This window comes from Orycteropus afer, unplaced genomic scaffold (assembly GCF_000298275.1).
Source record: "Orycteropus afer afer isolate SDZICR_OR568_19922 unplaced genomic scaffold, OryAfe1.0 scaffold00021, whole genome shotgun sequence".
NCBI lineage: Eukaryota > Metazoa > Chordata > Mammalia > Tubulidentata > Orycteropodidae > Orycteropus > Orycteropus afer.
This window is the reverse complement of record NW_006921608.1, coordinates 19,957,937-19,985,865: the sequence shown is the minus strand read 5'-3', so window position 1 is coordinate 19,985,865 and position 27,929 is coordinate 19,957,937. Positions and strand designations below refer to the sequence as shown.

At 37.4% G+C, this 27,929-nt stretch overlaps 1 protein-coding gene across 1 annotated transcript in view; it reads right to left on the bottom strand.

Annotated features, from left to right (window-relative positions):
- Positions 1–10,323: 10,323 nt before the first annotated feature.
- The window catches only part of VIRMA (vir like m6A methyltransferase associated), a 69,212-nt gene continuing 51,606 nt past the window's right edge, over positions 10,324–27,929 (bottom strand). The window contains exons 17-24 of the mRNA XM_007934869.2: positions 24,108–24,240; positions 16,130–16,282; positions 15,502–15,662; positions 14,778–14,874; positions 12,992–13,158; positions 12,199–12,530; positions 11,148–11,291; positions 10,324–10,475 (exon numbers count right to left, since the gene is read on the bottom strand). Coding sequence (XP_007933060.1) covers positions 10,324–10,475; positions 11,148–11,291; positions 12,199–12,530; positions 12,992–13,158; positions 14,778–14,874; positions 15,502–15,662; positions 16,130–16,282; positions 24,108–24,240 — 1,339 coding nt within the window. The remainder of the gene's footprint in view (positions 10,476–11,147; positions 11,292–12,198; positions 12,531–12,991; positions 13,159–14,777; positions 14,875–15,501; positions 15,663–16,129; positions 16,283–24,107; positions 24,241–27,929) is intronic.

Here is a 27,929-nt window from a genome sequence, read left to right as displayed (position 1 = left end):
AATCCTACTTCCGTAGTGATACTGCCTCGGAAACCCAAGGAGGGGTCGCTATGAGTCAGGTCTGACTCGACGGCACATAACAACAACAACAACAACAATATAGTTGGGGGAGCTCTGGTAGCATAGTGCCTAAGGTACCTGACTGCTAACCAGAAAACTGGCGGTTCAAACCCACCAGCCACTCCTCGGAAGGAAGGTTGGGCAATTCTACTTCCGTAGTGATACTGTCTCGGAAACCCAAGGAGGGGTTGCTATGAGTTGGGGCCGACTCGACTGCAAACAACAACAACAATATAGTTGGAGGGATTAGGTGTGAAAGAGAATCTCTGCTGTTTCTTATTCAAGGGCAAAATAGATCTATTAGCAATACCACAGTAAATTATGAAAAAGATAATTTGTGACCACTTTCAACTCAATGCCATCCAGTCGATTTGGACTCAGAGCTAACCCTATTGGGTTTCTGAGGCAGTAAATCTTTACAGAAGTAGACTGCCCAGTCTTTCATCCATAACGTGGCTGGTGGATTTGAACTGCCAGCCTTCTGGTTAGCAGTCAAATGCCTTAAGCACTATACCACCAGAGCTCCTTGTGACCACTTTAGAAGTGGCATTTATCAATATCTGAAGCCAATATAAATTTTGTCCAAACAAGTCATTGCCAAAATAAATTCATTAACCCCATTTCGTTTTTGTAATAGCTCAGCAGAATATTACATATCTCTAGACATGTAACTGATACAAATTTTAAATTGACACATGCTAACTACAGCAAGAATCCTGGTGATGTAACAGTTAAAACACTGAGCTGCTAACTAAAAGGTGAGCAGTTTGAAACTCTCAGATGCAAACCCCCTAGCAGCTTCATAGAAGAAAGATGTGGCAGCATCTGCAAAGATTTATATTCTTGGAAACCCTATGGAGCACTTCTACTTTGTCCTATAGGGTCACAATGACTCAGAGTCAACTCAATGGAAATGGGTTTGTTTTTGTTTTTGTTTTTAAACTAGAGCAAGATTAATTTAAAGAGGTAAATGTTAGGTCCTGCATTTAGGCTCAGTTATTTAATGGTTAAGTGAGATACATTAATGAGTTCAAATGAAAGACTTGAGGTTTTTAGTTAACTGTAGTTCAAATGAAATAACAAGATGATGAACCTGCTTAAACTAATAATTCCTAAATAGCATTAATAAAAATATGATGTCCACATCATAAAATATAATAGGTTCTGTACTTTGCATTGGCCAGGTCCCCCTGAAACACTGGGTAATTTTTTTGTTCACATCTTTTTAAGTACATTAGAAAAACAGAGCATCTAGAAAAATCAACAGTAGAGTTTAGTTCTGATTCTGCCGCCTAAGGGATACTTTACTATGGACAACTTATTTAAACTCTGTGAACCTCAGTTTCCTCATTGGTAAAATAAAGAGAATGGACTAGACGGCTAAGATTTCTTTCAATGCTAAATCACCACCCTAAAGCCACTCCTCGGAAGGAAGGTTGGGCAATCCTACTTCCGTAGTGATACTGCCTCGGAAACCCAAGGAGGGGTCGCTATGAGTCGGGGCCGACTCGACGGCACATAACAACAACAACAACAACAAAATCTTCCATGACTAATACATGATTTCTAATTTTTTACCTTCCTTTTATCCTGTAAACTAATAAAAATAAAGAGAATTTGAGAATGTAGGCACATGAGCAGTACAGAGAAGTGGTTAAAAAAAATAAGATGCTAGAACCAGCCTACCTGGGCTTGAATTGTAGCTCCACCACTTACTAGACATATGACCTTGACATTCATCAATCTATCTCAATTTTTTTGGCACATTTCAAAGTAAACTGCCAACAAGACTACATTTCCCCTAAATACTTCAGTACTCTTACTGCCTTTTTTAAATTGCTGTGATAAAATACGTATTACAAAAAAATTAACATTTCAACCATTCTTAACTGTACCCCATTGCCATTGCCATGGAGTTGATTCCTACTCATAGCGGCTCTATAGGACAGAGTAAAACTGCCCCACAGGGTTTCCAAGGCTGTAAATCTGTATGGATGAAGTCTGCCTCATCTTTCTCTCAAGGAGCAGCTGGTGGGTTGGTGGGTTCAGAACCACCAATCTTTTGGTTAGCACCAAAACTACAGCACCACCAGAGCTCCTTCTTAAGTGTACAAGTCCTAGAAAGAGCCCGTTTGGCAGCTCTGTTGTTATACTACAACTTCTATACTGATGCCCACATGCTTCTGTTCACCCAAAGAAAACGGCATGGCCAGGCTAACAGGTGCAGCATATCAGAAAGCCTAAAGAACTTGAAAATACAATAGAATAAGTAAGAGTAAGGATTTGGAGGCAATGTCAGAATATAAATCTCAACTGACACTTCCTAGCACATAATCTTGGACAATTTACTTAATCCCCTTTGGGCTCAGTTTCCTCATCCTTTTTTTTTCAAAAAAAAATAAAATAAAATCTGCCCAATGGTGAGATACACCCCTAGTGAAGACACTGGTTCTCATACATAGTCTACATGACTTAAAATCAACGGCGCTCTTGGCCCCGAGGAACCCGGCTGCATAGTACTCAGAATGTAGATTGTTGTTGTTGTTATGTGCCGTCCAGTCGGACCCGACTCATAGCGAGTCGTCCTTGGGTTTCCGAGGCAGTATCACTACGGAAGTAGGATTGCCCAACCTTCCTTCCGAGGAGTGGCTGGTGGGTTTGAACCACCAGCCTTCTGGTTAGCAGTCAAGTGGTTTAGCCACTAAGCTACCAGAGCGCCTGAATGTAGATTAGGCCCGGCGAAATAAAGCCTACAGCCTCAGCACCCCGCGCGCAGTTGCCCCTTGCCCGGACCCTCCCCTCTCGGCGGCCTCCCACCTCAAGCACACCTCAAGGCCAGGGACGAGAGCTTCGCTCTCACTTCGGGCGAAGGCTCCGGACAGGAAATCTGGAAGGACGGCCGAATCCGCATCGCACCGCCTATCTTCCTACCCCTTCAGAGACCTGGCCCGGCGGCTTTTGCGGTTTTGTCCCCCATCAGCCCAAATGCTGCCGCAGCCTCGCAAGCACCCGCCCCGCTCCAGAGACGCACCCGCGAGAAGTCTACTGAGACCGCGCACCCACCGAAGACCACGCACGGAAAACTACTGCTTCCCTCATCGCAAGAGATCAAGGATCCCGCCTCTGCGCAGCCAACTGCAGCAAGCCTGCCGCGCGTGCGTACTATCTCTCCGTCGTAGCACGATAGTGATTGGATTGCCTTACCGCAAAACTGCGCATGTCCTTCTGTGTTTTTCTTTTAAGAGCTTTTAAAGTTTGATTTGGTCTAAAAATATGTAATTGGTGTCTACTCTGTGTCACGCACTGATGTAGACGCTGAAACAACAGACATCACAACCTACGTGGACATCTAATAAATAAATTTTGATTCGGTATGATAAGTGCAATAGAAGAAATGTGTGCATGGTAGAGAGATAGACTTTATCCTATGTAGTTATTAATTTAAAAAAAAAAAATTGAGAGCCGCCTAAAAGATATTTTCCAAACGCTGTGTTAGGTTCTAGGGCTTTAAAGATTCATACGTGATTACTGGAATCTCAGAGAGGGGGGACTCCTGAGAACTTGGACTGGCATTAAAGGATTTCAAGCAGGGAAGTGACATCAATTCAATGAGTATTTACTGAACACGCTCCAGGTTTCTGGCAATGACACACTCTGCCAGCTCCGAGAAATACAGACTTAGACAATACTGAAGAGAGACTGGTTAAGGGCATTTCACCCAAGGGTGACAAAAAATAAAAAGTTTAAAATATCAAGGGTTAATGAAGATAAGAAATCTTATGCTGCTGGTAGGAGTGTAAATTGTTGTTGTGAATGTGCCGGTGGAGTCCGACTCCACTCATTGCGACCCCTCCTTGGGTTTCCGAGGCAGTATCACTACAGAGGTAGATTGCCCAACCTTCCTTCCCAGGAGTGGCTGGTGGAGTGTAAACAGGTACCCTCATTTAAAAGAGCAATTTGATTGCATCTAGTAGGAAGGAAAATGCACTTACTTAACTAGCTTTTGCTCTGGGGACTTTTTGCCACTCTCTCAGAGGCACTTCATGGGTTGAGTTGTGCTTTGGCAGTTCCTGGGGCCAGGAATGCAAGAGTTGGAATCTGAGGTTGGCCAAAGTTGGGCACCCTAGTAAATTCCACCCTCTTCTTTGGAGTGGCACACAGGAGTAAGAGTAACAAGGAAACAAATCAGCCCTCATAATGTCTGCAGCCTACCCCCATGTCATCTGGTCTATGAGAGCTTAAATTCTAAAGCACTTCACTTATGGAAGACTGCAGTCTACAGAGGAGCTCTGATAATGCTGTGGTTAAAGCATTGGGCTGCTAACCAAAAAGCTGGCTGTTAGAACCTATCAGCTGCTCAGTGGGAGGAAGAAAAGATTTACAGCCTTGGAAGCCCTATTGGGCAGTTCTACTGTCCTATAGCATCACTACAAGTTGGAATCAACTCAATGGCAGGTTTGGTTTGGTTTGCAGTCTGCAGCAGGAGCCCTAATTCCATTTTGAGTCAGACACTGCTCAAATAGTTACTTTCAGAAGGATCATTATAAAGGATGAGGTTAAAGATGTCCCATATGTCCTAACTGCTTTACCACTCCATCATCTCTAACATCAACTCCTCCTCTACTCATCAGTACTCTCTTCTCCCAACTGTGGTTTCCGTATTTTGTCCTACCCATCTTGCAAAACTCAAAACTGCCAAGAAAATGGCTCATGCAGTTGTGGAGGCTGGCAAGTCCTAAATCCAAGGGTCAGGAGACAGTCTGGAGGATTCTCCTCATTCACGTGGTTGCACTGGCCCACGAATCCAAATTGGCAGGTCAGATGACTGTCTCAAGTCCCAGGAACTGGGGGTCAGATGATGAAGAATCAGATGCAAGATTCAGAGCACGATACCCAGAGGGACCGAGTAGTTGAACCTGTGGGCTTGGGACCACAGTCGCAGGGGATATCAAGCTCAATTGGCACAACATACTATACAAAACATCGTTCTACCTCCTACTTTGGCGAGTAGCGACTGGGATCTTAAAAGCTAGCAAGCTGCCATCTAGATGCAATGATGGGTCTCTCCTCATCCAGAGCAAAGAATGAAGAAAACCAAAATTCACGGAAACAATTAGTTCTAGCAACTGGTACACCATCCAATCTGCAGCCTATACAACTATGAGACCAGAAGAACTAGATGGTGCCCAGCTACCACTGTCATCCACTTGGAAGGGGATCTATGTAGGAGATCCTTGATTGAGAGGGAGAACAATGTGGACCAAAACTCAAACATCATTTGGAGGGGAAAAAAGGGGGGGGACCAAGTTTGCTGGTCTGATAGAGCCTGGTGGAACCACTGAGACTATGGCCCCTAGCTGCCCTACAGGTCTGGAATTGAACCAACACCTACGGCTTCCAGCCAAACAAAATACAGGCATATGAGTTAAACATTTACCTCAAGTAGATATACTTCTTGGAGAGAACAATCATGGGAGAAAGAAGGGCTGCTTATGCACAGGGAGACAGCTCAGGGGGCAGGAGTGTATGGAGGGATGGACACTGGGAAGAGGTAACTATGGGGAGGAAGTGGGAGGGGAGCTGTTGCATTGTGGTAAACTGTGGTCAATGACATGAGACAAAGTATATGTGAACTGCTGTATGGAAAGTGAATTTGCTCTGTAAATCTTCACCCAAATCTCACACACACATACGCACGCGCGCACACACACACACACACAGATTCAGAGCACGAGAACAAACTTTGCCAGAGCATTCATATATACTGGATGGAGACCATACCCTCAAGGAAACTAAGGGTGGTGATCTGTGTGGCACCCACCAGTAAGGCAGTGGAGAAAGATACATCCCACCCTAACCCTGCCTCATTAACATAATGGACAACTCACTCTAAAGTGGGACCATAATCACAAGCATAGAGGCTAGGGTTTACAATACATCACAAAATGAAGGACTATGGCTGGAAAGGCCACATTAATTCATAGCACCACAGACACCACTGAGTTCTTTATTTCCCCAGTACTTGGTCCCATTAAAGCATACAATGTTTTCAATTTGAATTGCCAATATTTGGAAACTGATTACATTTTGATCCAAATTTTCTACTTCTCTTTAAAAAAGACAGCAGATGCAACAGCCCTGGACCCCACCCTATTCTTCCAAAGTATCAATCAACTAAAGCTGTACTTCCCTTTAGATACTACAGGCAGGCACTTTTCAATGCCACTGGTCTCCAACCTTGAGTTGTTCTCCCTAGTACTGAGGCCAAAGTATCAATTGCCAACTATCCTTTAGTTTTCAGTTTTCTCTTTATCTGGCCTTCTTCACTTCTATTATTTTTGGTAATACTCGAGTATTACTTTGTATTACTTGAGTTTGCACCTTTGTTACAGATTGTTCTGTGTCCTTCCCAAAGACACAATGAAGTCCTAACCACTGTACCTGTGAATGACACCTTATTTGGGGAAATAGTTTTTCTTTGCAGATTTTATCAGTTAAACTGATGTGTTATACTGGAGTAGTGTGGATCAAAATCTTGTATGACCAGCATCTTATGAAAATAAGACACAGAAAAACACATACACAAGGGGGAGATAGCTTGTGAGGATCTGTCTACAAGCTAACGAGGGCCAAGGACTATAGAAGCTGAGAGAGACAAGGAAGGCTTTTCCCCTAGAGACCACAAAGAAAGCCCTGCTCTAGCCTTGAATTTGGAGTTCTAGCCTCCATGACAGTCAGAAAATAAATTTCTTTTTTTTAAAAGTCACTCATTTTGTGGTATATTTTGTTATTGTAGTCCTAGAAAACTTAGACAATCCCCCTTTCTCTGCACTATTGGATCTCTATGACCCTTATAAAATCATGCATATTACTTCCTAATGCTCCATGAATTTAAACACAAAAATCACGTATGTATTTTTTCTTCATAACTGGTCTTTATGAAAAAAACAATTCCAAAAAAGATGTTATTATGGTCTGATACATAATTGTAATTTCAAGACTTTCAAAAAATTCGCTGTTTTTAAAATAGTTATCTTAAAAACCCCACAATCAAACCAGTTTGAAAAGTAGTGGTTGGATTATTAACAACTAGAGAGCATTCATGTTCAAACACCCTGGATCTTACTATCCTTTTAGAAATCTTGTTTACATGATTGTTTCCTCTATTAGTTTCCGGAGGGCAGGAAATAATTTTGTTGTTAGGTGTTGCTGAGTCGTCTCCGACTCATAAGTGACCCTATGTACACCAGAACGAAACACTGCCCAGTCCTGTGCCAGCTTCACGATCCCTGCTATACCTGAGCCCATCACTGCAGCCACTGTGTCCATCCATCTCATTGAGGCCCATCCCCTTCCTCTTTGACCCTCCCCTTTACCAAGCATGATATCCTTCTCCAGGGTGTCAGGTTCCTTCTGACACCGTGAACAAAGTAGGTAAGACAAAGCCTGGCCATTCTCAAATCGAAGGAGCATTCCAGCTGCACAAAATATATCTTACTTACCCTTATATCCCCAAGTTGTTCTAGGATATACAGAACACAGTAGATGCTCAGGGGACATACTCTATATATTCTCAGTGTGTAGGTTTTTGCAATTCCCTGCTACTACTTCACACACACAGATTACACCAGCAACACTGTTTTTAAATGAGGCATTAACAGATTAATCAGAGGCATTCCCTTATTATCTATCTGAATCACTTCTGAAATAAAACATAATGTTAAGTATTTGCAAATTTCCATATGATGAATTCATTCTCTAATACCACTGAACCTAAAAATCACCAAATCACCTTCTAACCTCTCTAATGAAGAGGTAAAGAATTCAGAGCTAGATAGAAAACCTCGCTTTAAATCCTGTTTCTACCACTTTTCAGTCAAGGTCCTCAGCTTCCTCCATCTATGAAATTAGAGTATTATCCCCTTTACTGAAAGAGTGAGTTATATAAAGATTTAAGAACTGGTCAGCATGTTGGTTTCCCTCTCTTCTCCTTTATCTAAGACTCTTCTCAGGGCATTTTTAATATGTCTGGCATTAATTTGTTTCTACATTAATTATTACCTTTGCTGGCCTGAATTACAGGTACAGGGCCCTCTGGTGGCAAAGTGGATAAGGCATTTGGCTGTTAACCAGAAGGTTGGTGGTTCAAACTGACCAACTGCTCCTCAGAAGGCAGATAAGGCAATCTATTTCCATAAAGATTTACAGCCTTGAGAACCCTATGGGGGTCATTATGAGTCAGAATCAGCTCTATGGCAATTGGTTTTATTTTTTCAGCCTGATTACAAAGATGCTTTGCTGGCACTGTGGTTAAAGCATTGGGCTACTAACCAAAAGTTTGGTGGCTTGAACCCACTGGCCACTCTGTGGGAGAAAAATGAGGCAACGTGCTTCCATGAAGAATTATAATCTTGGAAACCTTAAGTTCTACTCTGCCCTACAGGTTGTTGTGAGTTGGAATCGACTCAACGGCAGTGGGTGGTGGTGGGCCTATATTACTAAGTTTTAACCTGCAAGACTTAATCAAGCAATAGGAAGTTGTCTGATATTTCCCAAAGATGATATTCAGCTTAAAGCAAAAAATAAAAAAATAAAGCAATTATCTATCTCAATATGAATATATATTCTTGCTATTTTAAAAATTTAGTTACTTAAGAAACATTAACCATTTTCACAGGTATTAGACATTACGGACAAACTCCAAGTTCTACGTAATGTGAAAAAAATCATCTTTGAAGAAGGGCCTAGTAGGTTTTAAGATTAAAGGGTTTATCTTGGGTTTTTCAAGGCCAGCAATTATAAAAAGATTTCCATTTACTTTTCACTTAAACATCAGGATCTTTAGCCAACTTGGTCAACTTTTATCCAAGGAAAAAGAACTGAGGTATTCTTTAAGGTGTTTTCCTAACAACCAAACTCCATTTACTCACAAATAGTTCTCCAAAGCATAGTGATCAGTAAAGGGATGGAAGGAATAAGACTCATAGACTGCATTTTTGTTTAAGATTACTCTGTATTATATGCCAGTTATATAGGCTCAATGTACTAAAGCACTTAACTGCTAACCAGAAAGGCTGGTGGTTCAAACTCACCAGCCACTCCTCGGAAGGAAGACTGGGCAATCTATTTCTGTAGTGATATTGCCTTGGAAACCCAAGGAGGGTTCGCTATGAGTTGGATCCAACTCAACAGCAGTGAGTTAGGTTTTTTGGTTTTAGGGAAAAACTAGCTATTTTGTCAAAGTTATTAGCTTTACTTCCCTATAGAAAGTCCAGATGTTTCTGATTCCCAAAATAACAGCATCAGGTTATGCCTCATTTTAGGGTTTAATTAAATAACTGCATAATAAAATAGTTTAAGTAGCTCTAAATCTGTGAAACAAAATCAGTATTTCTAAGGAGAAAACTCTCATGTTTCTTTTTGGTACAGTCATGATTCCTAAACTGTGTACCAGGGTACTCCAGTAAAGTCACATGGGTGCCACAGAACATTCTAAATTTTTGAGGGAAACAGAAACCATCTGTTGAACACCACACAAACTACTAGCTTGAAGTAGTTCACAGTCTAAATATTAAACAGCATTACATTCTTTACCATGATGGCTAATTTTTGCAAAGTTGCATTTTCGATAGTTGTGATAAAAAGTATCGTGCAAAAAATCAAGGCGGAACAGGAAATGAGACTGACAGTGTACAATCTTGATTCCAAGGTCTGAGACACTATGTAGTATCAACAATTACTAGTGGTTATTTAAGAATGAAAGATAAATTTAATTGCTCTTTCAATCTATATGTATCATTTTTCCAGTTGGCTAAGCTATTAAGACATAAATTTTTCTCAAGATGTCTGGACGAAGTTGCTTATTAGACAGAAACATCCACTATTTCTTTAGGCCTAGATGTGCTATGAAAGAAATTACTGAGACCTTAAAGGGTTCCATGAGCCAAGAAACTTTGGGAACTTTTGTGGTATAGGCAAGAAATACACTAAAACAAAAGTCATTCCATTTTTCACTTCCTACGTAAGAAATTCCCTATATAAATAGTCATATGAAAAAGGGGAAAAAAATACATATAAACATACACAAAAAGTTTGGATTTTTATTGAAATGTTAGGTATCAAACAAAATCTGCTTTCTTCAGATAAAAATATTCTCTCAGATGTCTTCAGATAACTGTTAAGTCTAAATTGGTCCTTTAATGTCTTATTTTTACTGTCCTCACAAAGTGTTCACATACATTTAGGATGTTCCCAGAAGAATTTTTATCGTGTAAAGGACCGTACATGACGACCTCTACCACTGCCACTAACGAACTTTCCTCTTGAGCCTCCACTGCCACTATTTGCACTTGCCCAGGAAGGTCCAAGTCCCCCACGACCTCTGGAAGTGCGGTCACGAGGACTTGGACGATAGCCTATAAGAGAAAGAATACAATTTTTAGTTACAACTTCCCTTCTTTTCCCACAAAATAAATAGTAATCTATGACAGTGAGTTCAAACCAAGACAACAATTACTCCCAGCTTCTTTAAATCCTATGCCAACCTGTGAATCGACTGACCATTAATAACATGTACATTTGTAACAGGTAATTTGTATAAGTGAGAATTATATTTCAATAAAGATGTTATCTGTTTTAAAAAAAAAGTACATTTGAAACTAAAAGCTACCTCTGACTAGCAGAACTCTGGACTTGATATAGTACTGTTTTAGAAAAACAAGGTCATATGCTTATACACACAAAACAATACTGCAAACAAAAATACAATATACTCTGCAAAGATATCTCTGTTATTCAAGATTTTGGTCAAAAATATACCTTACAGGTTGGCTTTCATTATTGAAATATAAAAACAGAGTACACCAAGAAATTGTTCAGACTGTACCAATAGTTCAGTATCTAAATTTTGATTACTTATAGAAAATGTACATTAGGCATTCTTTCTCAGATACACAACTAACTTTAGAATGATACATCCACATGCCAAGATATGCTTTCCCAGAATGAGCAAGTATGACATTCAACAATTTGAAAAGGAGGAATTTTCCTCCCTTCTCTCAAAAGTATCGAGTAGTGAGGATATATACCTGTAGAACTAAGTGGTCTTAATGGTGGAAGAGGACCCCTGTTAAAATTACTCTGGCCTCCACGACTATCATTGTAAGTGCCTCGAGGAGTATTCTGAGCACTCCAGCTGGAGCCTCTTGTGCCCTCCCGACGACTGTAGTTTCCTAAACACAGACAACACAATCAAAATCTACTTTTTTCACAAATTTAATTGGATTAAGAAGAAGCAGACAGGTTTTTTTCTTAAATCTTCACTATGAAATTCTGTAAATGGAGTATATTATAGAGAAGCAGTATCACAGTGATTAAAAGCAGAGGTTCTAGAATTAAACTACTAGGGTTCAAATACTGTTCTCCCAGTTTTGTTTATGTGTCTTGGCAAGGTCACTTACAGTTTTCTCTTTCGTAAACTGGGAATTCTAAGAGAACCTATCTCATAGGGTTGATGCTCAGGTATTAAATGTAAAGTGTTTTTAACAAGTCCTGACACTTGTGTGTAAGTGCTCCCTTTTAATGTAAGCTCCTATTCTCTTCTTCTCCCACCCTCCTAAGCAAGTATTTAGATACGTCACTGATCTGCTAGGGAAGAGACACTTAGCTCTAAGTATATTCAGTTTTAAAAATCCTTAAATGATTTAAAATGTTAAATATTACATTAGGAACCAAGCAGATAAGAGAATCAGTGATGAACAACACAGAGCAATCTTAAGGAAACTGTTGTTAAAGCATATTTACTACGAAAATAATGTGTGGATATCACTCAGAAAGGATAAACACAATTGTCATTTTAAAAAAGGAAAACACAATTCTTATTTTAAAAAGGGAGATAGTGAAAAGTTCTTTTCAATTTATTAATAAAAGTGTAATTTATCAGAAGGAATGGCTGTGGAGCTTGTTGGTGGGGGAGTACAAAAGGTTAACTTAAAAAGTTTTTTCTATACAATAGAGCACTTTGCAAATGTTACCACTGGTGTAAGGGCAGGCTAATTGTAGTAACAGAAAATACATTATCTGAATAACTTCCATCTAATATTTTAATATTCTAACCCATTGGGAAACACAAGTCATTACCTTTTGAAGCAGGTGGTGTGAAAAATCTATTCTGACTATGAAAAGCACCACGTCCTCCTCGATTGCCTGAAAACCCACCACGAGAAGAAATCTTCTGTGATACTTTGAGTGGCCGTTTTGGTGGGGGTATTCCATCTTGAGGGACCACTTCTTTACTTTCAGCTGCAACAAAATCATCCACATGCATAGATGGTGGTCTACTTGTGTTCTGTTTTCTCTGACGAAAAATATCATGAGGTCGAATACCCTGTCCGAATCCTCCCCTGCCTCTTCCTCTTGGTGGTGGCACAACATGGGCACGTTTAGCAGGTTCAATGTATTCAGATTTTCCACTAAGAAAACAAAAACATACTTGATGAAAATTCTTTTCCTATTTTCAAGGCAAATACTCCATCTTTGCTATGTTAAAAACTACATTTCAATTTTCTTTATTCCAGTTCTGTTAACTTTAGAAATCTCAATATAACTTTCTGGAAAATTACAACAGATCAGCTAAGTATGATACTCACATTGTATTGATACTCATAATAGCTTTTAAAATTAATCCAAAAATACTCAAACTTTCCAAAAGTAGACCGTAAAATAGAACAGTCTTCATAAAGTAGAACATTAACAAATGTACTGGATATGTCCTGGCCAAATTATTATCTTTTCAAAATCTAAACAACATTCATGATTCAAGTGTTAATTCATGTGAATCTTTTTTGTTTGTTTAATAGTCATGTGTCTACCTTAAAACACAATGAGTAAGTTTACATGACTATAATCAAGTTCGTCAGTGGAATAAATTTACCTTGACGTTATAAAGGTTTCATGTTTGTGCTTCCCAAGTTTGAATCCTTTGGTTGTCTTGGTTCTCCCTGGAGATGATGGTTCTGACAAAAATGAGCGCTCTAATTCTGAGTGCAAGTCAAAGTCACTACAGCATTTTTCAGAGAGCTCAATTAAGTCAACCTTTACCTGCAGTCATAATATTGAAACAAGATGGAAAAATATATCTTAAATGTAACTATCAATGTAATATCTGATTACAGAAAGTCTTATTATGTATAATTTGTAATAATAAATAAATTAGAAGTCTATTTTTTCCATTCATCTTTTCAGAAAGCACATCATCAGTAGTTGCCTTTGGAAAAACAAGGGTGAAAAAATAAACTTTTGGAATTTGACTCCATGTTCAGCTACTGTGTTTTTTTGTGTGTGTTTTTTTTAAAGGTAGCATTCTTCCTCAAGGAAGGACTATCAATGGAAATGTCTGCTGTCTGACAGGGAACTCAGGACTTTTCTTTGTAAGTCAGCAATACAATGTCTCCAGAACGTTTCCAAAAGAATAAAAAAATATTCACTCTGTAAGTCTTGTACTGCCAAAGTTTCTGTTATAAAAGGATTTTGTGACACAAATCCAAAAAAATTCTGTGCATTTAATAGGGTTCCAAATTAAGTTTAATTACACAGAAATAAAAATTAAGCTTACTCGGTCTCACTCAAATTTACCAAACCTAGGCGTTGTGGTAAGGAGCTCTGGTAGCATATTGCCTAAGGCACTTGACTGCTAACCAGAAGGCTGGCGGTTCAAACCCACCAGCCACTCCTCGGAAGGAAGATGGGGCAATCTACTTCCGTAGTGATACTGCCTCGGAAACCCAAGGAGGGGTTGCTATGGTCGGGTCTGACTCAATGGCACATAACAACAACATGCATTCTGGTGGCACTTTGGTTAAAGCAGTGGGCTGCTAACCAAAAGACCAACAGTCTGAACTGCAGGAGAACGATGAGGCAGTGTGCTTCCATCAAGATTTAAGCCCTGGAAAACTTATGTGCCAGTTCTACTCTGCACTTTAGAGTTGCCGCAACCAACTGAATAGCAGTGGGGGTTTTTGGGTTCAGGAGATCTAAATATTCTCTAAACCACTGAACACCACAATCATCATCTCAAGACAGTTGTGATTCAATTTAAAGTTAAATGTAAAGCAAATCATTCTTTTAGTTTTATTGAGTATGATAAACACTAGCATTTTTTGGACCAGGAAATATCCAAAAATACTTTCTTTGATCCAAAGAACCAATATATGTACAGTAACATTTGGTTAAAATCATCTTCCCTACCAAAATAAGAAAGCAAAGTGGCTTCAGAGTACTTATGCAAAAAATGTAATCTTCCCCAAAAACATCTCATTCTCAAATACACAGATCATTATCTAGGAAAAAGCAAAAGAAGCTGAGAATCTTAGATACCAATTAAGTGAGCAACTAGCATAAACATTATACAGAACTCAAAAAACTCACTGCTGTCGAGTTGGATCCTAGCAGCCCCTCCTTGGGTTTCCTAGGCAGTATCACTACGCAAGTAGATTGCCCAACCTTCCTTCCAAGGAGTGGCTGGTGGGTTTAAACTGCCAGCGTTCTGGTTAGCAGTCAAATGCCTTAGGCACTATGCTACCAGAGCTACAGAAGTGGTACCCAAATGAGTTTAACATTTTTCACATTTTAAAATTTTAATATATTTTGGTATTAATTATGTATCAAGAAAATAATCATCCATAATTTTTCTAAATATTCGCTAATAAAATTATTCATACCAAATCCAGATCTGTATCAATCTCTTCAGCCTGGAAAGGAGTGAACCACATAGATTTTAACTGATCATCCATGACATCGGCTAGCACGTATGCAGTTCTAGAATAGGGAAAAGTAGAATTTGAAAATCAAATATTTTAACTCATCTCCCAAGTAAAATCTGTAAAAAGTACAATTAAAACTGTTATTCTCTAAACTATCAGTAAAACAAGCACTTGAAAAGACTCCTTCAAAAAGTTATCCAAGATGTAAGGATCCTTAAAAGCCAGTAACTTGGAAATTATTTCTGACATGATAAATATTGACCTTTTAGGATATACAATGAAGCCCTGGCTTTATTTTTGAAAAGCCAAGTTTACTGCACTGTACCAACTATTACAGAAAGTGTACGTATTTATTTTTCTAAATTTATAAAATAATTCTATCAACTGAATAAGCATTATGGCTATAATCCTCCAAAGATCCAAAGGCATGTATCTTCTAGATCAAGGATTAGCAGACTATACCCTATACTATCAGCCTATTTTTGTGTATCCTGCAAGCTAGGAACGGTCTGCATATTTTTTAAGTTTTCGGTTTTTTTAAATAAAATAACAGACAAACATGCACACTGTATGTGGCTGGCAAAGCTCAGAATTTTTGCTACCTGCGTCTTTGAAGAAAAAAAGTTTGCTGATCCTCTTTCTAAATAACATCTACTCAACCACAAAACACTGTTTGTTTTACCTATTGTTAAACAGATTCTGGAGAGATTCTGGAGCAGAAAGTACTGGTTCTATATCCTGTTCACTGAGAGGTAAAGGATCACCTGATGATTCTAGCATCTGCTTAAGTCCAACTATATTGTCCAACAAAGAATCCAGATTATCATCATCTTTTGAATGTTCCTAGATACAAGCAAAAGCAGAATAAGAAGTGAAGTAAAATTTAAACATTTATGCCCACAATCTACTGATTCTTTGGTAGAAAAAGCTGTATTATTTCACTACTAAGAAATGTGGAACACTATAAGGAAACTATCAACAGAAGATCAATACAAATTAAAATAAAGCAAACACCAAAAACACATGTCATTTTGTTTCTTAAGAATGGCAGAGGAGGCACCCTGCCTCCAAAGAACAAACAATTTAAAAAATACTGTCATCATTAGTCCTCAAGATTTATAACAGTATGGAGGACTTCACTCTCAATTATTAAATTCAAGAAGTTATTTGGAACAATATAAATACCCAACTGAGGGTTCATTATTTTAAAAAAGTCACTATGAAAAACCGTATTAGTCAACTAAGGAGAAAACATGTCTTGGGAATATATTGCTTTTATTTTGTTTCTGTTTTTGTTTTGTTTTTTTTACCAAAACAAGCTTCTCTAGTTCAAGGAACAAATTTTCTGGACTTTCTTCTTTGCTTTGTAGAAGCTGTTTTAACTCTGCAGCATTAATACTCATCGTCCGTGATGGATGAGCTCCCTCTACTTCCATGAGACCACTATCATCTCCACAACATCCCTGTAAATGTTACACACAAATTAAATTTGAGAGCAGAAAAATTTGCAAAGTGCTTCCAAACTTATTCAGATAGTTAGGTCATTTGCTATAATCTTCCCCTCAAGGTTTTGCTCTTAAATCAGTACAAATGGCTAGTTTCAACCCAGATTTAGTCAACTCAAAGTGGAAATTTTTTTTGTTTTTTTTAGTAAGACGCACAAAACAAATAGGTAAACACATGTACTCAATTTACTGGCACCAAGATATTTCAACAAAAATATCCAAGAGCAAAATACACTAGCACTTTGCTGGGTGTATATAACATACTGACTTATGCTCATTAGTTAATAAATGTCTGCTCTTTTAACAAAGACCTGATGGAACATGAAATTATCTTTCTGGAGATAAAGCAAACAGCTACAGAAAATACTATCATAATTAAGACATTCTGTCATGTAGAAAACTTTAAGAAGTATTCTATATAATAGAATGAAGTTTGGTGTGATCATAGTTCAATAATAGAAAATCCATCCAACAAAACAAATCTTGGTTCATGACCCTAAAATCATCCATACTCTCACATATGGAAGAAACGTATAACAGAGAACCATGAAACTACCTAATAATAGATTCAAATCTTTAGAACACAGCCCTGTTTTAAATGACTCAAAATGAATATAGCCCCTCAAGAGTCTGCCCCCATCTAGATACAGGACTTAGTATTTTAAATTTAAAATTCAGTTAGAGCTCATACTGTTTGTTCTGTGATTGGCCAAAAGTCAATGAAACCGGAATTAAAATTATTCTCAAGTTTTCCCTTCAAACTGACAGAAATATCGTTCCAGAAACATACTTGCTCTTTGAGGAAACAGTGGACTGAGAAAGTGACTGATACTATGTCAAGGAAAAAGGTATAAATTTTTAATGAGAAATTCAATAAACCACTAAGTCTACAAGAGTTCTATTTGTCCTGCTGAGGGAGTGGATAGGCTGGTAGATAGTCTAGCCTATGCTTTATCAAAAAAACAACTGAAGGTAAATGAGTTAAAAAAAATAATCATACCACACTCATTGAGGCAGATAGCAAACAGTTCTTTTTAAAGGATGTGCCTCCTGAATGTTAATAACATTTATAAATTAACAGATTGAATATATTTTATAGAAATAAAAATACTAGTCAGATTACAATCTATCAAGGCATCTATCTGGCTTTTCTCCCAGTTGTTTAACTTGGTGGTCAAAAAAAATCAAAGCAGTTTCACCAAGAGAAAAAGTTTCAAAATATAATTGTGTCAGATAATATTAAAATGATTATTTTTAATAGAGAAAACAGAACAAAGTAATCAAGGGATAAAGGGAGCTGTGAGGGGGGGAGACTAAAGGAAGCTAAATTTTGTTATCAATATAGATTAAACAAACAAAAAAAAAGACTGTTCAAGGGGAAGATAAAAAGTATGGACTAAAAAATATTCAGAATGATCTAAAATTTCCAACTCTCTATTACTATCCTTTTCATTATTATGAATAAGAGAAACTGTTTTGAACAAAAATCACCTCTAATATACTTGCTTGTTATGAAGATCAAAATTAGAATATTTTGACATTTTCTGTATATGTATTTCTGTGATAACTAGTAACAAAGAATTTCTAAGTTTTTTTTAAATGAAAATTCCATCAAATTTATGTATGATACCATTTTAAATACAAAAAGATCCATACTTAGATATGACATGGTCAAAAGACAGAGAGAATCTTGAAAGGACCAAGAGAGAAATTTCTTTATTCATCTGTCAAACACTTCACCTATTAAATTGTACAAAGCACTATGTGAGTACTTTGGGAAAAAGTTATTAAGACATAGTCTCTGATGTAAGTTATTATATTCAGAAAATGGGGTGAGAAATGGTAACATGTATAAATGCTATGAAAGACATAAACCCAAGTAACATGAATGTGACGAGTACATACGGAAAAGTAATCTCAATGTCTTCATAAATTGAGATGCATGGAAAAAAGGCATTGACAAACAGATTATAGTCTGACCAAAAAAGAAAAGAAGCCAGAAAGCTAAGAGAACCATAGCCTAGAAAAGAAGACATAAAAGTACAAAGATTTATGGAGCAGAATATAGTAAAAATGTTTTCTGAGGGAAAAGTGGTTACAAAAGTAGCTTTTTAGCCAGAGAGTGAACGGTCTTGAATGTCACAATAAAAAGTATGGAATTTATCCTTGTTGTTGTTGTTGTTGTTGTTGTTGTTATGTGCTGTCCAGTTGAACCCGACTCATAGTGACCCCTCCTTGGGTTTCGAAGGCAGTATCACTACGGAAGTAGATTGCCCCATCTTCCTTCCGAAGAGTGGCTGGTGGATTTGAACCGCCAGCCTTCTGGTTAGCAGTCAAGTGCCTTAGCCACTATGCTATATCCTACAGATACCAAAAGTTATTTTAGGGGGAAGGGACGTGATCTGATGTCTGCTCTATCACGACAGCATTAATTCAAGCACAACTATTCAGAAAGTATCAGAGAAGCAAATGTTTGGAAGGAAACTAGGAAGAAGGCTGCTACAATACTCTGCAAGAGACAACCAATAAAAAGAAAAGAATTATCTGAATTAGCAGAAGAATATTAACTTGAATAATCTTGAAGTTAATAATCAAGAAGTTAATTTGAATTGAGATTATCTCCTTTAAGGAACAGAAAAAGAAAAGATTGAAGAAACTTGATTATTGCCTCAGAGACCTGTGGAACACCATCAAGAGCACCAAAGTAAACATAATGACAGTCTCAAAAGGAGAGGAAATACATAAGAGTCAGAAAGAATATCTGAAAAAATAATGGCTGAAAACTTTCCATTAATCTCCACATCCAAGAGGCTCAACCAACTCCAAGTCAGATGAATGCAAAGAGATCCATACTTAGATATGACATGGTCAAATTGGAAAAAGACAAAGAGAATCTTGAAAGGACCAAGAGAGAAGTAATTCATCATAAAAATTAACATCTGAAAACATGGAGGCCAGAGGCAGCAGGAAGACATATTCAAAGTGCTAAAAGAAAAAAGACCATTAACCCAGAATTCTAGATCAGATAAAACTGTCCTTCAAAAATGAAAAAGAAATTAAGACATTTCCAAATGAACAGAAACTGAGAGGATCCATTACTAACAGATCTACTCTCCTCTAGTCCTGCAGGCTGGAAGGACATTAGAATGAACTTGAATTCATATGTAGAAATAAAAGAGCATCAGTAAAAGTTAACTACATAGGTAGATGTAATAGTATAAATATATTTTTGTTTATAACTCTCCTATCTGATTTAAAAGATAACTCCATATGGCAATAATTATAAACTGCATTAATGGGCTCATAATGTCTTGTTTTGTTTTTAGTTGTGCTTTGGGTGCAAATTTACAGAACAGAATTTGTTTTATCTCATAATGTATTAAGATCCCAGTTGTATGACAGTAACAGTATAAAACAGCAGGGAGGGAACAGAGCTGTATTGTAGCAAGGGTTTTGTATATTATTGAAATTAAGCTGGCATTAATCCCAACTCTCATTGTTAGGCGCTCTAAAGTTGGTTCTAACTCACAGTCACTACTACACACAACAGAATGAAACATTGCAAGGTCCTGTGCCATTCTCACAAATCCAAACTAGACTGGATTATGCTAAAATGTTAATTGCTGTCCCCAGGACAGCCACTAAGAAAATAACTAAAACCATATATATATATATATATACACACATACATATATACATATACATATACATATATTTAACTTATTATTATTGTTGTTGTTGTTATATGCCGTCGAGTCTGCCCGAGTCAGTGAGCCCTCCTTGGGTTTCCAAGGCGGTATCACTACGAAGTAGGATTGCCCAACCTTCCTTCCAAGGAGTGGCTGGTGGGTTTGAACCACCAGCCTTCTGGTTAGCAGTCAAGTCCCTTAAGCACTACACTACCAGAGCTCCCGAAAGACACAATAGGCTACAATTATAAGAATATAAAAAAACAATATGCAAATAGTAATAAAAAGAGAGCTGGAGTGGCTACATTAGTATCAGACAAAACAAACATTTAGACAAAAATTGTTACTAAAGACAAAGGACATTGATAATGATAAAAGGGTCACTCCATCAGAAAGATATGACAATATACATAAACACATATGCACCTGAAAAGAGGCCCAAGATACACGAAGCAAAAACTGACAGAATTGAAGGGAAAAATAGAAAGTTCATTAATAATAGTTTATAAGTCAATACTCTACTTTCAATAATAGATAGAGCTAGGTAGAAAATCAACAAGGAAATAAAGGATTAGAACAACACTATGAACCAACTAGAACTAACAGCTATCTATAGAACATTCCCCCAAACAGCTACAGAATACACTTTACTCTCAAATGCTATCAACTGTTCTTCAGCAAAGACCATATCCTAAGTCATAAAACAATTTAAATTATTGAAATTATACAAAATATGTTCTCCAACCACAATGGAATGAAATTAGAAATCAGTAACAGATGATAATTTGAGAAATTCATAAGTACATAAAAACGTTAACACATTCCTAAATAACCAGTGAGTTAAAGAAGAAATCACAAGGAAAAGTACAAAATAAGATGAATGAAAACAAAAACAGAGTATACTAAAACTTACAGGATGCAGCTAAAGGAGTACTTAGAAGCAAATTTACAAGATGTAAATGCCTATATTTAAAAAGAAGATCTCAAATTAATAAACTAATCTTCCACTCTAAGAAACTAGAAAAAGAAACACGAACTAAATCCAAAGCAAGCAGAAAAAAAGTAAATAATAAAGATTAGGACTGAAATAAATGAGGAACTGAAAAAATAACAGAAGAAAATCAAAGAAACCAAAAGTTAGTCATTTGAAAGATTAGCAAAACTGACAAAACTTTAGCTAGACTAACCAAGGGGAACAAAAAGAGAGAAGACTCAAATTATTAAAAGCAAGAAAAATAGGTCATTACATGACTTTACAGAAATAAAAGACTATTTTAAAAATACCATGAATACTATATGCCACAAGTTAAACAACATAGACAAATGTACAGGAACAAATGCCTAAAAAAAAGACATAAACTACAAAAACTGACTCCAGAAGAAATAGAAAATCTGAATAGATCTATACCAAATAATGAGACTGAATTAAATAAAATAAAAAATTCTCACAAAGACTGTCCAGACCCAGATGGCTTTCCTTGTGATATCTACTTAATGTTTAAAAACAGAATACCAATCCTTCAGAGTCTTTCCCCCTCCCAAAAAAAAAGAGGTGGAAATACTTCCTGATGCAAGATAATTCCTGATACCAAAACCAAACAAAGACATCACAAGAAAAAACTACAGACTAGTATCACTTGTGAATAGATGTAAAAATTCTCAACAAAATAAAACAAACAATTCAGCTACATATAAAAAGGATTATTTATAATGACCCAAGTAGTTGCAGGATTCTATGGATATACTAAAAACCACTGAATTGTACACATTAAGAGGGTGAATTGTATGGTATGTGAATTATATCCGAATAACTAAGGCACTTGACTGCTAACCAGAAGGCTGGCGGTTCAAACCCACCAACCACTCCTCGGAAGGAAAGTTGGGCAATCCTACTTCCGTAGTGATACTGCCTCGGAAACCCAAGGAGGGGTCGCTATGAGTCGGGGCCGACTCGACAGCAAACAACAACAACAACAAAGCTGTTAATTAAGAAAGAAAAAACTCTGCAAGAAGGATCAATCTAAGGTAATGGCGGTAAAACTGTAGGAGAGAATGAAGTATGTGAGGTTTTGTAAGTAAAACTGACAAGAATAAGCAGATGCTGAAGATGAGTAACAAAAGGGAAAGCTATTTCATGATGTCTATAGGGAAATCAATAGAGGGGAGATCAATAGTAAGAAAGCAGGATACATAAAAGATTAATCAAGTTTTGGAGAAAGATAATGAATTCTGAATATTTACAAATGGCATACATTAGCCAAAAACAAGGAGGGGTTATAAAGAAGCCAAAAGCAAGGAGGGGTTATAAAGACAGGAGAGGGGAAAGGAGCTGGGAACATATTAGAAAGGACAGGATACAGGTCATAGGTAGAAATGAAGTGGGGCAGGGTTTTCTTTTTTTTTTTCTCTGAGTAAAAAAGAAAGATAAGAAAGAACAGGGAAAGAATTTGAGAGGAATGGAAAGAATTTAGTCATTGAACAGGAAGGACTTGATCTCCTCAATGTAAAAGTTAAGAAAAAGAAATGCATTCATGAGAGATGAACAAAAGCATTAATTAGCAGTACTGAGAGTCCAGCAAATACTGGATAACTTGATGGTTCGTGGTTTTTGATCAGGAACTGGTAACTAACGACAGGTATAAGTCAATCTGTCAAACTGATTTGTTAACAACAGGTCACTTATCTTCTGGTAAAGCTAGGAAGTATTCTTCCATCAAATAAAACTCTTAAAATCTTTTCAAAACAGCTACAGTTCCACTTTGAAATATGCCAGTCTTTCAGAATCCAAGAATATGTTAAATTTAATGATTTTAACAAACTAGGTATGACACAAAACAAATTGTATTTTACCAATAGAAGTCACAAAATGATAAATACAAACAGAATAGGCAGCCAAAAAAGGACTTAAACAGAAATTAATATAAATTACATACATAAGAGAGAAACCCACTGAAGAGTAAATTTGTTTTCTTATAACATAATCCAGTACTATATTTACTTTGGTGACACTGTACTAAGCATGTCCTTTGTACATGTTCTCAAATAGAAATCTTAAAGACAAGCTGTATTTCTTAAAACTGATGATTACAGAAGGCTGATTCACAGGATTTCAATAGTTGTGCACACACAGAAAACATATTCTGAGGACAACACATATGGGCAAAGATGAGTTAGACTGCAATAAAACAAGTTTCTATTTAATCAAGAACTTCTCAGAGCTCCTACTGTAACTAATATGTATGGTGAGGCTCCATTCACTCACTGCTGTTGAGTTGGATCTGACTCACAGCGACCCCTCCTCAGGTTTCCAAGGCAGTATCACTACGGAAGTAGATTGCCCAACCTTCCTTCTGAGGAGTGGCTGATGGGTTTGAACCATCAGCCTTCTGGTTAGCAGTCAAATGCCTTAGAAGGCTCCATTAGGGGAGGCATTTCCAAATTTATTTAAACAGAAGCACCGTTTTAAAGGCAGGACTGTTAATGGCTTTTGGAATTGTGTCCTTAATATACCATGATTTTAGAAAACTCTAGTGAGAGAAATTCCTAATTAGATTTTAACAATAAGGTTAGAGTTGAGGAAATAATTATTAAATGATGTCTATGGAGGATCCAAAACACTCTAGAATGATGAACTCTATGGTCACCCTCAAACCACATCTAAAACACAATCAGCAAATGCTAAAATTAAGTGACAATATGTAAATATTTGATTAAGAGACTGATAAAGCTTGACTAGTCTGAGTTACCCATGCAAGAAATACTTGAAAAATGAAGGTACTATAGGTAATATCTTTCTCTATATTAAATGAAAAGTTATAGGGTATTCACAAATTAAACAGATACATTAAAGATTACATTAAATATAATTTAATGTAATCTTTAATGTATGTTTAATTTATTAAACAGATAATACATTGTCTAATATATAAAAGAGGAGTCAAAAAAATTCTCTTAAGCAGCTGTTTTTATAAATCAAAAACTTTCTTTATTATGAAAGCGAAGGTACAGAAAAAAACTCTATTTTTCAAATGATTTTTTAACCTATGACAAAAGTTTATAAGTTTAAGAAACACCAAATATACATAAACACTTACCATTGTATCAGAGTTTAGGATTTGTCTCATAAACTCCAAGAATGAAGATGCAAGTTCTCCTGTGTCCTTACTAAATGTGCTGACCACTCGTTTCAGTAAACTATGCAGAGCGCTACTGTTTTTCCTTAAAGAACTGTAATTAAATAGGAGATATTGCCTTAAAATATGAGTGTATAAAACTAGTATGAGTAATGAATTATCTCAGTGCAGATAGAATAAAATTAAGTCCACCATTTCAAATAATACAAAAAATATTCTAAATTTTTAAAGTACTTCAATGTACACAAACCTATCACAAAGCAAAATCAATACTTAACACTTCCTGCTAAAGTTAAGCTTTAAGCTTTTGAAGTTAAAAACTGCCTCCAATTAATAAAGGTATAAAACACAAGAAACTTGCAGGTTCTGTATTTTCAAACATTTTATAACTTGATGCAGCTTCTGAGGTTACAGCTGCCAGATAAGTCTGCCTGTAATAACTACAAAGAATGAGTATTTTTAGCTGATGCTATAATCTGACAGAAGGCTATTAAGGGTATAGGGCAGGAGGCAGTAAACTTTTTCCATAAACAACCAGATACTAAATATTTTATGTTTCACAGGCTATATGTTCTCAGTCACAACTACCCAACTCTGCTGTTAGAAACTGAAGGAGCCATAGATAATATGTAAACAGATGTTTTACAATAAAACTGTATTTACAAAAATTATTATAGGCTAGATCTGGCCTATAGGCCATAGTTTGCCAATTCCTAATAGAGAGAGATTAAGTGTAACAAAATCGCCTCATATGCATGTGAGAGCTGGATAATGAATAAGGAAGACTGAAGAAGAGTTGATGCTTTTGGGTTGTGCTGGCAAAGAATGCTCAAAGTACTGTGGACAGCTAAAAGAACTAAAAAATCTTTCCTGGAAGAAGTGCAGCTGGAATGCTCCTCGGAAGTGGGATTGGCCAGACTTCATCTCCCCTATTTTGGTCATGTTGTCAGAAGGGACCATTCTCTGCAGAAGGATGTCATGCTTGGTAAAGTGAAGGGTCTATGCAAAAGGGGAAGGCCTTCAACAAGATGGATTGACACAGAGGCAGCAGCAACTGCCTCAGGTATAGGGATCATGAGGCTGGCACAGGACCAGGCAGTGTTTTGTTCTGTTATACATCAAGTTGCAATGGATTGGAGACAACTCGATACCACATAACAACAAGCGTAACAATCATGTTATCTATCTCAAACTATATCTGTACCTTGACCAGGAGGCCGTCATTCGAACAGAACAAGGGGACACTACATGGTTTAAAATCAAGAAGGGAGCGCGTCAGGGTTGTATTCTTTCTCCACACTTATTCAATCTATATGCTGAGCAAATAATCCGAGAAGCTGGACTATATGAAGAAAAACGTGGTATCAGGATTGGAGGAAGAATCATTAACAACCTGAGATATGCAGACGATACAACTTTGCTTGCTGAAAGTGAGGATGACTTAAGGCACCTACTGATGAAGGTTGAAGAATACAGTCTGCAGTATGGATTACATCTCAACATAAAGAAAACAAAAATCCTCACAACTGGACCAATGAGCAGCATCACAATCAATGGAGAGAAGATTGAGGTTGTCAAAGAATTCACGTTGCTTGGTTCTACAATCGATGCCAACGGAAGCAGCAGTCAGGACATTAGACGGCATGTCGCATTGGGAATGTCAACTGTGAAGGAACTGTATCAAATGCTGAGGAGCAAGGATATCTCCTTGAGGACTAAGGTGTGCCTGACACAAGCCATGATATTCCAATCGCCTGGTATGCATGTGAGAGCTGGACAATGAATAAGGAAGACCAAAGAAGAGTTGATGCTTTTGAGTTGTGGTGCTGGCGGAGAATGCTGAAAGTACCATGGACTGCTAAAAGAACTAACAGATCTGTCCTGGAGGAAGTGCAGCCAGAATGCTCCTTGGAAGCAAGAATGGCCAGACTTCGTCTCACCTATTTTGGTCATGTTGTCAGAAGTGACCATTCCCTGGAGAGAGATGTCATGCTTGGTAGGGTGGAGGGTCGACGAAAGAGGGGGAGGCCTTCAACGAGATGGATTGACACAGTGGCTGCAATGATGGGCTCAAGTATAGCAGGGATTGTGGGGCTGGTGCGGGATAGGGCAGTGTTTCGTTCTGCTGTGCATGGGGTCACTGTAAGTCGGAAACAACTCGACGGCACTTAACAACAACAACAATCTCAAACTATGGCAATATATAAGCCAAAATCAAACTCGTTGCCATTGAGTTGATTCCAACTTATGGCAACCCCAAGAGCTACAGAGTAGAACTGCTCCACAGGGTTTTCTTGGTTATAATCTTTATGAAAGCAGATCGCCAGGCATTCTTCTGCAGTGCTAGAATGAGTTCAAACTGTCAACCTTTCAGTTAGTAGTAAAGTGCAAACTGTTTGCACCACCCAGAAATCTACGACACTATATGTTGTTGTTTTAGCTGCTGCTGAGTCGATTCCAACTCACGACGACCCCACATGTGCAGAGCAGAACTGCCTCGTAGGATTTTCAAGGCTGTGACCTTGTGGGTGCAGATCTCCAGGGCTGTCTTCCAAAATATCTCTAGATGGGTTCCTCCAACCTTTTAGCTAGTTCAATGCTTAACCATTTGTGCCACCCAGGGATCTGCTAAAAATAGCTACACAGTCACACAGTTCCTTGATGATCAAAAGAGAATTTCAAGGGCAAAATTATGTCTCTTAAGCTATAACACAATCAAAATTGAAAATAAGTATGATATTAACACTAAACATGCAGGGTCTGGATTGGAAAATGTTCTTAGATTCTGACATATCATTACAGAAGCCTTAGGTAAATCAATACAGAAGGTAAGATTCTTGCTGTAGAGAGCTTTATACCATAATGATATGGACAAGACATAACTAACAGGAATGAGATTGAACACTAAGATAATATGGTTTATGGGAAAAAAGCTGAGTTGAAAAGCATTGGAATGTATCAATTACTGATCATTATGTATAACCTTAAGCAAGTGAACCTTACTTCCATGAACTTTCAAAAGCTAAGGTTACTACACACCTACTAAAATGCCTAAAAACTTTTTAAAACTGGTAGTACCAAGTACTGTGAGGATGTGGACCAACTGGAATTGTTAATATACTGCTAGGGAGAATGCAAAATGGTACAGCCAATGTGGAAACAGTCCGGCAATTTCTTATGAGGTTAAATGTACAGCTGTCCCTCAGTTATCTGCAAAAGATTGGTTTCAGGACACCCCCACCCCCAATACTAAAATCCACGGATGCTCAAGTCGTTTATATAAAATGGCACAGTATTTGCATATAACCCACGTATCAATCATCACTAGATTAGTTATTACTATTACTTTACACTCCCTCTGAACTTTGAGGGATTGCTTTGACCACTTAATTGCTTTTATCCCCCTGAATTTTCAATACACAATTGGTTGAACCCATGGATGCAGAACCAAATATAACTAAATATAATCCAGGTATCTAACCAAAGGAAATGAAAACTTATATTCACACAATTGTGTAGAGCAGATTTATTTATAATCGCCAAAAATTAGAAACTACTTAGACTGCAGAAATATTACTAACCAATAAAACAGAACAAATCAGTGACTCATGCAACAACATGGATGAATCTTAAATGCATTTTGTTAAATGAAAGAAGCCAGATCCATAAGACTACATATTATATCATTTCACTCAGATGACATTCTGAAAAAGCCAAAACTATACAGAAAAAAATAAATCAGTGCTTGCTAGGTGTTTGGTAGTACAAAGGAATTTTGGAGGT